The sequence below is a fragment of the Rhinichthys klamathensis genome, unplaced genomic scaffold (assembly GCF_029890125.1).
Source record: "Rhinichthys klamathensis goyatoka isolate OS25496 unplaced genomic scaffold, OSU_Roscu_1.1 h1tg000050l_1, whole genome shotgun sequence".
NCBI lineage: Eukaryota > Metazoa > Chordata > Actinopteri > Cypriniformes > Leuciscidae > Rhinichthys > Rhinichthys klamathensis.
The window spans coordinates 5,106,575-5,121,278 of record NW_026606596.1 but is presented as its reverse complement, the minus strand read 5'-3'; the positions used below and the strand labels follow the sequence as shown (position 1 = coordinate 5,121,278).

Sequence of the window (14,704 nt, the reverse complement as noted above, 5' to 3'; positions counted from 1 at the left end):
TGAGGAAGTCAATTAATTATAAGCAGGAAAGGCAGATATTTTTCTGATCCATTTGTTAATTAAAAAATTGTTTAGATCTACTTGATGCTTCTGGCATAGTTGTCATCAGCATACAATCAGCTATATTCTTAATAATATGTGAATCATTGGGGATAACCCCATTATTTACCCTAGTACCAGACGGCAGCCAATAGCTGTACATTTTACAAAACGGACAAAACCCTTTTTGTCAATCGGCGACCAACCACGAATGTTGTTAGATTATGGTCATGACGTAGTCCGTCTGTACCCGCTTTGTACCTTAGCAGCAGGAATGATCCAATCACAACGCGGAAAACGCCCATTTGGTCAGCTTTGGTTATTTGACAGCCAATCGGAGAGTTCGAATCAAGTATTCTATCTCCGCCTCCTTTTCGTGACGTGCTTGTGTCGCAGGGCGGGGTTTCCATTTTCACTGCGAGTTTCGGGGAACAAACATGGAGCCGGAGATGGAGGACAAAACCTTAGAGCTAATGGTGAGTACTCGGTTGTGCTTCGAGAAAGATTTTCTGGTATTTTCTAAAGACTTTCGCGTTTATACATTCATATTACCGGTTACAAGCACAGCCTGATTGACCATAACCAGCTTGTGGAGTGGGTAGGGATCGGTTGAGTTGAGGGGGAAGGAGGGGTGAGGAGCGAGAGAGAAATGGCTGGCTCGGCTGACAGGGAGGGCCCTGCTATGTATCGCTGTCTCACTTGGTGGTTTTCATGTCTATCCCCTTTGTTTTCCCTTTTATACAAAAGCTGATACGTTAGTAGACAAGACCAGCAGGTGTTATTGGTGGTGCTTGAGGATAATTATTGAGCTAGTGGCGGATGTGGAGGGAGGGAAGCTGCCGCGGCATCGTGGTGAGTCCGAGGCTCGTAGACTTTAGCCGGTGACTTGAGCTTCACTGCGGCGCCTCTGCGCCACTCACTCCAGCCTATAATCTGATCGTACAGACGAGTTGTGGTTCATATGCAGTCTCAGAATCCTTCACTATGTTTTAAAGTTTTCAAAAACAACCATTTCTCTCGCACTAAAACCTCTCATTTACGTGACACGACATATTTTAACTGGAGTTAAAGCTGCGTAATAGGAAGTACGCTCGTGCTGTCAATTGCAAATGACAATTCTGAGCCAAACGATGAGGAAATATACAAATATTGTAACTTTTACAAGAATCGTGGTTTAATGTGAATGAATCGGTGTGTTTTGGCAACCTCGCATCTTTTTAGGGAAATACAAATCTTCATTGTTGATGTGAAGGAAGTAATAGCAAGCGGCTAGGTGGCTAATCGCATCAAACCATTAACTTAGCCCACGACAACTAATTACGATATTTTCTTATTAAACTCATTGATTTGTTTCAGACATTTATGAATAGAAATTTTATAAGACTCACAATAAAAATAAACTGAATCCCTCCAAATTTGTCCTTCTAGTTAAACATCACATTTGACATGATTTAACGTTACATCTGTCTGTAGTCTCATTATCAATTTTAATTAAATAAAACATGTCTGTTAATCTAAAACATTTTTATAGTGCCTTTAAGTGTATTGACTTATTTAAACATGCCATTTTATTAATTACGCTGTCTCTGAGTCAATATCATCTTGCCAATACAATATCATAATAGAATCAGTTTTACAGATTGGATTTGCTTCTTGTTGCTATGGATACACTGTAATGGTAGGAGTGAATGCTCTTGAGTTTGTCCACTTTGTATTGTGAAGCTTGAGAATGATGTTTTTGGATTGAAGATAACAAGCCACGTGCATTTGTGTATAGACAGCAGAGGACTCATAATGTAACAAAATCATGCAAATGTTAAAAACACAAAATACTAAAAATAAAATGTAACGACAAACTAATTCAATATATTTATAAAACTATAATAAAACAACACTGGTGTCTAGCTTTGATATCACCCCCCTTTCAGTCCAGAGAGCGTTTGCCCAAGTTTATAATATTCACGATACGAATGGTGATTATGGATTAAAGGAGGTGCTGAGTCGTGTATATTGAGGGCATCATCTCTGTGTTGCCTCTGTTTGGGATGTAAGCATATCCTTGTGGTGGCCTTGGCTAGGGGACAGCTGTTGACACAATACCCAAACGCCTACACACCCTGCCCCATCCTACATCTTAACAGCATGCTGATGGAGAATCTGTCCAATTATTCAGCACACAGAGATCGTAGGCTGATGCTCAGTCCTTTCATCTGCTTTCCAACAAACAATGCGATGGAATTATGAACGCATGCGAGCAGATGATAAAAGGGTGATGTTTAGCGTCGCTGTCAAGCAAAAACCTTGTCTCCAAAAACTGCCTTCAGGAAATGGAAAAAACACTACACTGCATTGTCAAAGTTGATATTGTGTCTTTATATGGTCAGACACTTGCATATGTCATTATATTATTAACATTTACCAAAATCAAGCTCAATTGAGTTACAAGGTTTTTGACTGGAGAATTTCTGACATGTTTTGTCCGTCATTAGAACGCCAGTAAGTGCATCACATTACGTGTTCGTCAACTTGCAGGTTATAAAGTTTACTGTAGCTATGTGGGCGGCTGAGCGCTCAGTTTCTTTCTGTCTTTTGGCCGAAATCTCATATTATGAAAGATGAAGTGCTATGCACTTGCTTTTTAAGACCGTATTGGCTATGACTAGATGATAAATGCTAGACTAAGACACTCTTCTCCACTTATTTATATATATATATATATATATATCATATACACACACACACATACATGTATAATGTGTGTTTCTTGAGTAAAGATGCTACTTTTTAATTGGTACATTACTTTATTTACCTTTTCATTTCAAACAAGCAGTTTGAGGAGCCAGTGGAGTTACAAGTTTCAGTCACAAGCTCTTTTTAATAATTTTAATTGGTTTAAAATTGTGCAAACCCCACATACAAATGTAAAGGGTGACCAATAGTAATGATTTATGAAAAAAAAAAAAAAATATGGAGATACAAGGTTTCCGCCCGACAGCGACAATAGGTCTCGTATAGGAGTGGTTCCAATTTATATTGTGATCCTCTTTTTGCATTTTTGGTTCAATTTGATGTAAAGACGACATTGTGAAATAATGTTTTTTTTCTTCTTCTGCAGAACACCTCTGTCATGGACTCGCAGACTGCAGACCGCTCCCCAAAGATCACAATTTTTAAGGTGAGGTGGATGAGCCGTACCTCTGTGTTTGTCAAAGCCAGTAAAAATAATAAACAGATACTACAATAAGGACCAGTTGAGTAGCCTCTCCCTGGACTATGAAGGATTTTCCATGTCGAAGTACTGTTGACTTAGGGTTTTGTTGTAGGGCACTGCCTAATCTGTGTCTGGAAAACCTCTGTGTCCATTTCCGCAAGCCTTTATTGCATCCGTATTTAGGATCAATGTGTCCTCTCTTACATTTTTGAGATGTTCTGGATAGTAACAGTGGGCCCAAAATGACCCGGACATTTATACTACCGTAATGTTTAGAAAGAAATCTCTTATTATCACCAAGACTGCATTTATTTGATCGAAAATACAGAAAAAACACTAGGCTAATCCTGTGAAATATTATTAGATTTTAAAATAACTTTTTTTGGATCTATATTAAGATACAATTTATTTCTGGCAAAGCATCCTTGAAAAGATCTTACTGACCCCAAACTTTTGAACGGTGATGCAAGTCACACTTCAGTACAAACTGTCTGAATTTGATATTTAAACAAGTGGCATCTGCAAACATATAATGCTTGACCTTTTTCTCTTTCAACTTCACTTATCTGAGACATTTGTGCATTTAATAAAGCCAAAGTTATTTTAGTGGATGTGTGAGATCAGTTCCCCTGAAGCTCACACAGATGTCCTAACAGAGCAACCACGCATTAGATCACACATTTGACTACCAGAATTTTTTTTTTCCAACAAAGAATCAAACATATTTTTGTGAAATGTTTTTCAGTTTGTTCTGCTTTTTGTGTGTTTTTAATGCCTCGTTTCCACCAAACGCTACAGTACGATTCGGGACAGGAAACCCTGATCCAGCTTGCGTACTGCTTGGTGGAAACTAGGCATAAATGTTGTTTTTGATTAAAAGCAGAAGAATTTATTCTTAACTATCACTGTATCTTAAGTCAGTAACTGTATGCAGCTCTTTTAACCCCTTAGTTGTTTAACCCCAAGTGTTCTGCTGGTGGTACACCCCACGTGAAAACATTTGTAATCAAATTACTAAACAACCACTGAATGGAATAACACAGAATATGTATAATTTTAAAGCTTAGAATCTCAGCTTTTTAATGCATGTAACCATTTTGATCAGCTCTTACGAGTGCTGAGTTGTCCCTCTAAACCGCACTGTGCCGCCGGCGGCCGCCACCTAGCGACAAAACAATTAATAATCATGTTTTTCGAAACTACTGGCTTGATCAACACAAAATAGGTGTCATTTGAAAGCTTAGTCTCAACTTTACAATGCATGTAGCCAATTTGATTAACTCCTAAGTAGTACAGTGAAGTGCACGGAGTAGAAAACAACAAACATTATTGTTTTGGGCTTTGACTAAACTTGAGCAAGTTTTTGTACGTGAAATGAGTCTTTACATTTGTGTCACTCAAAAAAAAAATTCCTCGCAAAATGCCTTCAGGGCTTAAAGGGTTAATAGTTGAACACTTTTCTGAGTAAACGCATCTGCCTTGAAATACTGTGATAGTTTTCTTTCTCCCTTTGCCCAATCCTTTCCAATACAGATTTGTTTTGGTCTCATCTAACATATATTTTTATTTGTTTTTCCTTGTACGATTCTCCCAGCCTATCTTTATCTGTCCTCAGGTGAGTAATGGACCTTTGACGGGCTCTAGGAAGCGGCCATCGGAAGGAAATTACGAGAAGGAGAAGGACGTGTGTATCCAGCTCTTTGATCAGTGGTCTGAAGCGGACCAGGTGGAGTTTGTGGAACACCTGATCTCACGCATGTGCCATTACCAACACGGCCACATAAACTCCTACCTCAAACCCATGCTCCAAAGGGACTTCATTACGGCACTGCCAGGTATTGCATACAGTCCTTATTCTGAAAGTGCTGTTTTTCTATGAGGATCTATGCATTAAATTTAGCCTTAAGATTAAAGATAGACCATGTTTGTATAAGCCTATCTCTAATATCTAATATATATCAAACTTTCATTTCAAATTAATCATTGAACACTTGTTCCTGGTATTATTGTATATAATTCATCTGTGCATGTTATTCTAAGATTAAAACTTCATGTTCATATTTCATTAAAACATATACTACCATACAAAATCTGGGGCAAGTAAGATTTAAGAAATGAATACTTTTTTCAGCAAGTATGCTTTAAATTGATCAAAAGTGACAAGACATTTATAATGTTACAACAAAAATAAATTTCATTTAAATTGACCTTTTTTTTACATTAAAGAAGTTAATCTTGCATCGTCTTTACACTTTACTTTACACTTTTTTTCACTTTTGATTATCCTGTTTCTTTTAGAAAAAGTCAAATGTATTGTGAATGTAATTTATTTTGATGTAAAACACAAATATTCTTTGACCGGTGTTCTTAAATATTCTTTATCCTGCTTTTATAGCTTTTAACTTTTGCATCCTTTTTGTGTTCCAGCTCAGGGTCTGGATCATATAGCGGAGAATATCTTGTCCTTCCTGGACGCACGCTCGCTGTGTTCGGCCGAGCTGGTGTGTAAGGAGTGGCAGCGTGTGATTTCTGAAGGCATGTTGTGGAAGAAGCTGATCGAGAGGATGGTTCGGACAGACCCGCTGTGGAAAGGCCTTTCAGAGAGACACCAGTGGTGAGTCATGGTGCTGATATGACTGTTTACATCCCTCAAAGCCCCTCATTTATACATGAGGTTTAACAACCACCTCGTCATTATCTCTCAGTGGTGTAATTCTCCACCAGACATGCTAGGAACCTCCATTTAGACTGTCTTATACATCTGATTTGGCCTTAAATTATAATGGGGCTTGTTTATCAGGGATGTTTATTGCTGTTTGATTCACAGGGAAAAATACCTGTTCAAGAACCGCACAACAGAAGTTCCTCCGAACTCATACTACCGTTCTCTTTATCCGAAAATCATTCAGGACATCGAGGTGGGCAAATCAATCATTGTTTCTTTCTGTCTTTTATGGGTGTAATATGAGATTAGCTCCTGTCTGCTCATGCCAGAAATGAGCCAATGTTTTTTTTAAGGAAAGGGAGGTAGTAACTCTGAGCATTTGTTTGTTCATTTGAGCAAGCAGGAGCAGTGATTTAACCTCAGGGGTGGGCGGCAGGCCTCATGCAACCTAGCTCTGTCTTTTTCATAGTAATCAGATTGTGCAGCCATCAGCTATTTAAAGATTACATTTTCAAATGGTCCGCTTTTTTTATTTGATGTCAGTGTGTAATCATTTTGATCAAATGGAGTAAAATAATTACTTAATTCGCTGTTCCTGTTCCCAGACCATCGAGGCGAACTGGAGGTGTGGCCGACATAACTTGCAAAGGATCCAGTGTAGGTCGGAGAACAGCAAAGGTGTTTACTGCCTCCAGTATGACGATGAAAAGATCATCAGCGGTCTACGAGATAACTCCATCAAGGTGTGACCACGCTCTGCCTGTGTATTTCTCGTGAACCTCGTGTGGGTTTACTGTAGTCATCACTGGTAAAAACCACAGTCTGACTGCATCCTTCCTTACGCAGGTGCCATTTAAAAATGCTAACCACTTTTGACATCAAGCGTGTTCTCGTGAATTATGCTGATGACGCGTTTAATCACATTTTGCAAATGCACAATTTTGGGATAGTTTGCTGAACTGATGTTATTCGAACCAAAGGGGTTCAAGATGTCTGCATTCAGATGGAGGATGCTTTTAAAACTCTTAAAACAGAAACACCACTCGAGTTTTAGATTTAAACAATTGAAACTCTCCCCTTATATATTATACTAAAACTAGTGAGTGTATTGAAACCAGTGAGATGATTCAAGTGACTCTATCTAAGGCAAGAATGACTAATTACAGTAGTCAGCATTTGAAGTGGATCAAAACCTTTCATCAAAGTTATACATGAATTTTGAACAATACCCGTTCTTGTCTTTGAACTTTTTTGATCCGCTTCAAATGTTGACTAAAGTTGTCCTCTGTATATTGGTCATATGTAGTGTTATGGGTTTGTTTAAATACACTCTTAAATCTGATTTTCTCATCTCTTTTGTTTCTTGTTCTTGAAATTCAGCTTGTGTATCTCTAGGGATGTGTCATTAAGTTGATCAAAAGTGGCAGTAATGACATTTATTTTAGAAAAGATTTATATTTCAAATATATGCTGTTCTTATGAATTTTATCACAGTTTAAGCACAAATATGCTGTGTTCAACATTGATTAATATGAAATGTTTCTCGAACATCAAATCAGCATATTAGAATGATTTCTGAAGGATCATGTGACACTGGAGTAATGATGCTGAAAATTCAGCTTTTCCTTCACAGGAATTACATTTTAAAATAGAAAACGGGTCCTTTTAAATTGTAATATTTCACAGTATTACTGTTTATACTCTGTTTTTATTAAATAAATACAGCCTTGGCCCTTTGTGAGCATAAGCGATTTTTAAATATTAAAACATCTTACCAACCTCAAACTGTGGAACAGTAGTGTATTTTAAGTTTTTATTTAATTAAATATATTAGATCAAAAATTTGAATTGATATTGGCCATAATATAAATAATTATTGGCTGACAACAACATTGGCCAAAATATTGGCGCATCTCAACTAGCAATGTGAAATTATTGCCAAATTTAAATTACTGTCCAATAATGAGTGCGTTCCCGTTAAAAGAAGTGTATTTTTGAGATTGTGAAATTCATGGTGTTTTGCAAATGTGAAAAGATGTGGTATGTGTGTTTGTATTCAGATATGGGATAAACAGACTCTGGAGTGTTTGAAGATCCTGACAGGGCACACAGGCTCTGTGCTGTGTCTGCAATACGATGAGAGAGTCATTGTTACCGGCTCCTCTGATTCCACTGTCAGGTCAGATTTCTATCCTTCACTCGCTTTCTATAAGTCCTCTGTTCATTTCTCCATCCCCCCTCCCCCATCACTCCATGTCTGTTCAGCTGGAATGAGTAAGGGACTGATAAAAATCGGCGCTGACTTCTCTTGCCATCTCTTTTTACCCAGAGTTTGGGATGTGAACTCGGGGGAGGTTTTGAACACTCTGATCCATCACAACGAGGCCGTGCTCCACCTGCGATTCTGTAACGGGTTGATGGTCACCTGCTCGAAGGATCGCTCCATCGCCGTGTGGGACATGGCCTCTCCCACAGACATCAGTCTCCGCCGAGTCCTCGTCGGACACAGGGCCGCCGTCAATGTGGTCGACTTTGACGACAAGTACATTGTTTCTGCCTCTGGTGATCGGACCATAAAGGTCAGTGCTCTTCTCTCTGAATGACTGTTATCAGCTGTCAATCAAACCACAAATCAATGCTCTTAGAGTTGTATATCTGCACGCAATACATATCACATGGGGTATTTATTTATACAGATTTCTGTATTTTACGGCCTGAAAAGTATGACCATGAAATGGTTTTTGGGTGGAGGTGGATGGTGTGCTGGTTAGGGCTGTCAAAATGGCTCAAACTAAATTCGAATTTTATACTTTCTTATTACTAATATTTGAATTTAAAAGGCATAATTTAAGTTAGAGATGATTGCTTGTCCATGCCACGAGAGGGTGCTATGAGCAAAATATTAATGCTCTGCATTAAACTGTTTATTCAAGGCAATTAAATAACATGACTGTAGTGCGTAAAGTTTAAACTACCATTTATAAATAAAATATTATTTTGTAAATTGCATAACAATTATGTACATAACAGCATCATGTATTTATGCGTAGTTTAATGCAAATATTCAATGCTCCAATCACACATGACTTTTTTTGCGTTTAAAAACATGACGGATGAATGGAAAACCCCCCCACAAAGTCTCAAGACACTTTTTTTTTTGTAAACCGTTTTTTTTTACCTTTGCATGGCTTTCTAAACATGCGTCTCACTTGTGCGAGACACAAGTGCACTGGTCAGATGTCTGTCTAGCACCTAGAAAACAATGGAAAAATTTGATTTTAGCGTCGCTGATTTTTTGTTAGTTTTGACGTAACCAAGATCTCTGCATTGAGCTGCACTATTTCTGCAATGTTTTGCATCTAGCACCGCTTCTAGTGGGTTCAACTGGATAGGCTAACAAAAACATTAAAACGCAACAACGACATCACGTCTCGTACGCCACTGCCTGATGCACACGTAAAATTCGAATGCACCGTTTTTTTACATTCGAATATGGATTTTTATTTTAAATTTGACGAGTATTTGATTTTTAAGTTGACAGCCTTAGAGCCTGTTACTCTATGATGATTCAAATGGCCTAAAACAATTACTAAATAAACTGCAAAATCTTACGTTTTCTAAAACTTTTATTTAATGCACAGATTGCTTTTAACAGTACTGCACAAGCTCACGCCGCCGTCTGTCTGCAGATTGCAGCGGTTGTGATGTAATTCTATAAAAATATAGTCTGACGTTCTGCATGTTTCAGAGTACTGTAACAGCACTTTGTTTTCAGTTTCGTTTCACAGTTAGTTCTACTCTGCAAGTGCTGTGTGTTTTGATTCGCTCATAATTAGCGTTTGGGAATGCAAAATTCGTCGTGAGAATAGTTTATAAATCTGCTGTCAACAAAGAGAAGTGATGAGGCAGGGTTACTCAAATCCGGCACTGGAGTGCCACTGTCCTGCAGAGTTTAGCTCAAACTATGATCATACTCGCCTTTCTAGTAACTCCAAGACCTCGACTAGCTTGTTCAGGTGTGTTTGCTTAGATTTGGAATTAAACTCTGCAGGGAAGTGGTCCTCCAGTTTTCCGCCAAAATAAAAGTTCAGTGGTTTAGTGCTTCAATGGACTAGACTAATTTGTAGTGCAGCCAGGCTTGGACTATTCAGGTGTCCGCTTGATCTGTCCAATGCCAGAAATACCCAGCAGAGGGCAGCAGTGTAATGGCTTCTCAATTCTCTGTAGACTGGAGAAGCGCTACAGTCCGCTGCTCTTGCCCAGAGCCCTCGTCAGCACTCGTATTCTCCAGCCGCTCTCTCCTAGATGCTGGAATCGGGGCAATCGGGATTCCAGGAACAGACAGCCCTGAGCCAGCACACCCATCGCTCTGGGAGGGGTGCCAAGTCATTCTGCAGCCCCCACCCTCTGAAAACATTCCCCAAATAATGAGGCAGGGCAGTATGGGCTGGTGTGTGTGGGTTTTCTAGGGGTGTTTTCACATGTGCGCACACACACAACTTGAGTTTGAGAAACATGAGTTTGAATGTACTGGGGCTTTATTAAATAGGCCAATGGATTATTCTAAAGGGAAAAAATGGCACTGGTTAGAAAATATACATACAAGGTTTAAACATTACACATTTAGATCACAAAGTTTTAAAGTGTTTAATGTAATGTTTTGCAGGTGTGGAGTACAAGCACCTGTGAGTTTGTTCGGACACTAAACGGTCATAAGCGAGGAATCGCCTGCCTACAGTACAGAGACAGACTCGTGGTCAGTGGCTCCTCAGACAACACCATCAGGTCTGTGGCAATAAATTGAGTTAACATATAAACGTAATAAGGTGAATCACAAGAAATGTGGAAAAAAAATGTCCAACCTAACCAAAAAATGTTAAGGGTTTTGATATTAAACTTTATTTTCTTAATACTGAATATAACACAATTCTTCTTTTCCTTGTTGGTATAGTTGTTCTTTTTGGGATATAATGTGACCTGGGTTCACCCAGTTAGTATTACTTGCATTTGATTTATTTTCTCTTGAAATCTGTTAATCTCTTTCTCCAGGCTGTGGGATATTGAGTGTGGAGCCTGTTTGCGGGTTTTGGAAGGGCATGAGGAGCTTGTTCGCTGTATTCGGTTTGATAACAAGCGGATTGTGAGTGGAGCGTATGACGGGTATGCCCAAATCTGATTTATTCAAAGTTGAAAGGAGTTTCATTGCATTGCATTACAGTGCATTAAAGAATAACAGAATGTGGAAAAACAATTTTTGCAACTGTTTGCTAACAGCCAAAAAAGACTGAGAGGAAGCTCCTGTAAAAAGTTAATAAAAAAAAACAGCATTTCAAAATTTGTTGCATTGGAGATTGAACACTTGATAAATTAAGATGCTTTTGCTGAAATGCACTCTAGTCTGGAGGATTAACTTTGGCCAGTATTAATGAATTTTTTTTTTTTTTTTTTTTTGGATTATGGCTGGTTTATTCCTGGCATTATAATGTGAATAATCTCTTTATTCTCACATCTTTAATTGCGGAGTTGCATTTGTCTGCTCCCTGTGCTCCAGTCATTAATCTGATACTTGAGCAGTACACTATACCCACACACAGCCGAGGGCACACTTTTAATCCTAGAAAGCCCACAATTGAATCACAGATTATCTGTAGGTTATGTGTGAAATGCGGCTGTGGAGCTGCTTTACAACAGAAGAATGAGAGGGATATTTTAACCAATGTATTGTGGATTTATGATGGTAATATTTTTGTCCATTATCTAATGTGCTTTAATATGTGTGTGTGTGTGTGCAGTAAAATTAAAGTATGGGACCTACAAGCTGCTCTCGATCCACGAGCCCCAGCCAGCACTCTGTGTCTACGTACACTAGTGGTGAGTTTCCAACCCCTCATAACCCAGCCACCTGACACAAAACACTACAGAACATACATGGGCTCAATTCATTATCTCTAAACAAAACTGGGTGCAAAATGGGTGCTCTGTAAATTCCACACAAAATAAATAAAATAATGTTAGAGGTCAGTAAGTAATTAATATTGTATTTTAATTAGTATTCAGCATTGATTTTTCTCTTCATCAAAGAATCCTGAATTATTATTATTATTATAATCATTTTTTTTTGCTTTCCATAGATTTTAAAACGTAATTTAACTCTTAACATAAAAAGTTATTTTAAATTGTAATATGGTTGGCATATTGACCCCAAACATTTTAACAGTAGTGTGTGTGTATATAGTATTTTATATAATAAAATGTAAAAAAGTTGAATGAACACTTGTCTTATGACAATATTTACTTAATTTTGATCAATTTGAAGATCAATGAAACAATGGAAAATATTTTACCAAGCTTTTAAAATTAACACACGGAATCTAAAACACTGCATGACTAAAGTGTGTAACATTTTGATGTAAAGCCCCTCCATGTTTTCAAGTTCTCAATTTGTTTTCTTTTAAATATCTCGTCTCTTTAAATGTGTACATAGTGCTGTTTTTCATCAATTCCAAGTGCACACTTATAACACTGTCACTAATCTCAAAATGCTCAAATATCAGCTTTTTAACTGGTGCTAGGGAAGGTCAGTATATCGAGTTTATCAATTTGTCCTAAACATGAGACGTGCTTTATATTAAGGGCTTAAAAATAACTTCTAAGATATCGTTAGTGCATATAGTTTAAAGGAGCTTTCCCTGTCAGCTGCTCTTACAGATACTTGTGGTGTTTTCCTCCAGCATTATTTAAATTGTATAGGTAGCCTATGTTCTACTTCTGTAAATGTTAGAAAGTCTTGCAAATGTTTCTATTTTGCTGTCATGACTGGACGAATAGTATGTAAGCGAGTCTCCGCTAAACTTCACAGACTCCATTGAACAGATGAAGCGCATTAGAATAGGAGCGCAGTAATTCTGACTAAAATATTCATTTTGCTAAAATATTTTTTGGACTTAAATTTGCCATATTTAGAATTTTAAACCTACAAGTGTTTTTTTTGGACTTAAATTTGCCATATTTAGAATTTTAAACCTACAAGTGTTTTTTTATGATAGCAGTAACTAAAGTGACTATTGTAATGAGGTGATTAGATTTGCCTACATTTGATTAAGATCAGATGAGTCTATGTGTGTTCCTCTTAGCAATTAACATTTAGTCTGTGCTTTTCTTATCATTTTTAGTCTAACAAAATAAAAAAATATCAAAAATATACACCTTTAAAGCAGAACTTAGTGTTAGAATGTAATGTGATTTTTACCCCTTTTTTTGCACAATGTATAACATGGTTACATTTGTTTTCATAGCTTTCAATATGAGCATTGTTTGTAGGACAACATTGGTCAGGATGTAAAGTAATATATATATATATATTTTTTAAATGAAGATTTAAAAAAAAAAAAAATCCAAATAGAAAAAAGTAGAAAATGCAGAGATGTATACCCTAAATTGTCATTCAGCCAAAAATAAAGAGATGATATATTGGCAATATCACCCAGCCCTATGCCTACCTGCTCTACTCTGTGTTATTGATTCCTAACAATCTCTGATCTGTCACACATCCCTGTCATGTGTAGTTAATCCATCCTCTGCATGGTGACGCATTTATAGCACCATATATGGTCTGATCTGCATCACGTCATTCCCAGTCTGTGCCTGATTTTGATCCACAGCAGCGATGTCGCTTCAATAATAGTCTGTCTGCGTATAGGAACATTCTGGCCGAGTGTTCCGGCTCCAATTCGATGAGTTCCAGATCATCAGCAGCTCCCACGATGACACTATCCTTATCTGGGACTTCCTCAACGTGTCAACCAATGGGCAGACGGAAGGACGATCGCCGTCCCGCACGTATACCTACATATCCAGATAGCAGGTAACGCATGTTTTTGACTTGTACGATTTCGTTTCAAATTCACACACGTCAAAATTAAAACTAACTTGCATGCATGTGATCTCTTGACAGGGAAGCTCTGGTGGCGTGTGTGCGAGTGTGTGTGGGAACTGTTCGGGTGACCCAGTCTCCGTGGAAGTGTGCCAGGATCAAAGGTCGAGGAACGCCACCACCACCCCCCTCCCCTTCACCCTCCTCTCTCCATCTGTCCGTTTTATTTCTCCCCCTCTTCGGTCATACTGAGGGCCGCCCCACAAAACACAAACTGCGTCAAGTTCTCTTTCTCCCTCTCTGCGGAGGAGGAGGTGGAGAAACGGTGGAGAGAGCGATGCCATTAAGCAGAGAACCTGAGGGTGGGCGTGGAGCCCCCCTCTCACCCCCGCCACTGCGTACAGGGTGACGGCTGCCCCGGCTCCGCCCTGGGCCCATGAACTCTGTATCTATCTTTTGTTTGTTTTGTTTTTGATTTAAAAAAAAGAAACTAAAGGGAGAAGGCAAGGTCTGAGTGCCTTCCTTCCCTCAGGACTGTTCTGCATGAATGAGCGAGCGATGGGACGTATAATGTGTGCTGGTCAACTCCTCGGTTTCTGATTTTTTTTTTTTTTTTTTTTTAAATGCTTTTCCTTTTTTTAAGTTGGGAAATTGACTTCATATTTTTTTTTTTCTTGTGAAATCGTATGAATAATTGTAGTTTTTGACTTCTCCTGATATGTCCTTCCATTTCTCGTTTTAGCGCTGTCCGTCTCGTTCCCCTTTTCATTGTCTGCTCGTCTAGGTTCTGAAGACCCATAACTGATCTGAATTTAGTTGTAAACCGAAATGTCTTGTCTAAAATGGTGTTGTATATTGCAAAGATTTTTTTAAAGAAAAAAGCGTTATTAATAAGAATAAAGTACTTGACTGTGAA

General features: G+C 38.3%; 1 protein-coding gene across 4 annotated transcripts; it reads left to right on the top strand.

The window, feature by feature from the left end:
- Positions 1–361: 361 nt before the first annotated feature.
- On the top strand, positions 362–14,704 carry fbxw11b (F-box and WD repeat domain containing 11b). Of its 4 annotated transcripts, none has more exons than XM_056247878.1 (13): positions 362–515; positions 3,155–3,214; positions 4,845–5,085; positions 5,678–5,864; positions 6,078–6,168; positions 6,521–6,658; positions 7,976–8,094; positions 8,245–8,494; positions 10,582–10,700; positions 10,965–11,075; positions 11,708–11,786; positions 13,615–13,779; positions 13,870–14,704. In XM_056247878.1, the coding sequence occupies exons 1-12, from the start codon at positions 477–479 to the stop codon at positions 13,774–13,776; spliced, it is 1,596 nt and encodes a 531-aa protein (XP_056103853.1). In that variant the 5' UTR covers positions 362–476; the 3' UTR covers positions 13,777–13,779; positions 13,870–14,704. The 4 variants fall into 4 exon arrangements, with proteins under 4 accessions (XP_056103853.1, XP_056103855.1, XP_056103854.1 ...); XM_056247880.1 differs by having other exon boundaries at positions 3,155–3,219; positions 4,871–5,085; XM_056247879.1 differs by lacking the exon at positions 362–515 and adding an exon at positions 772–891.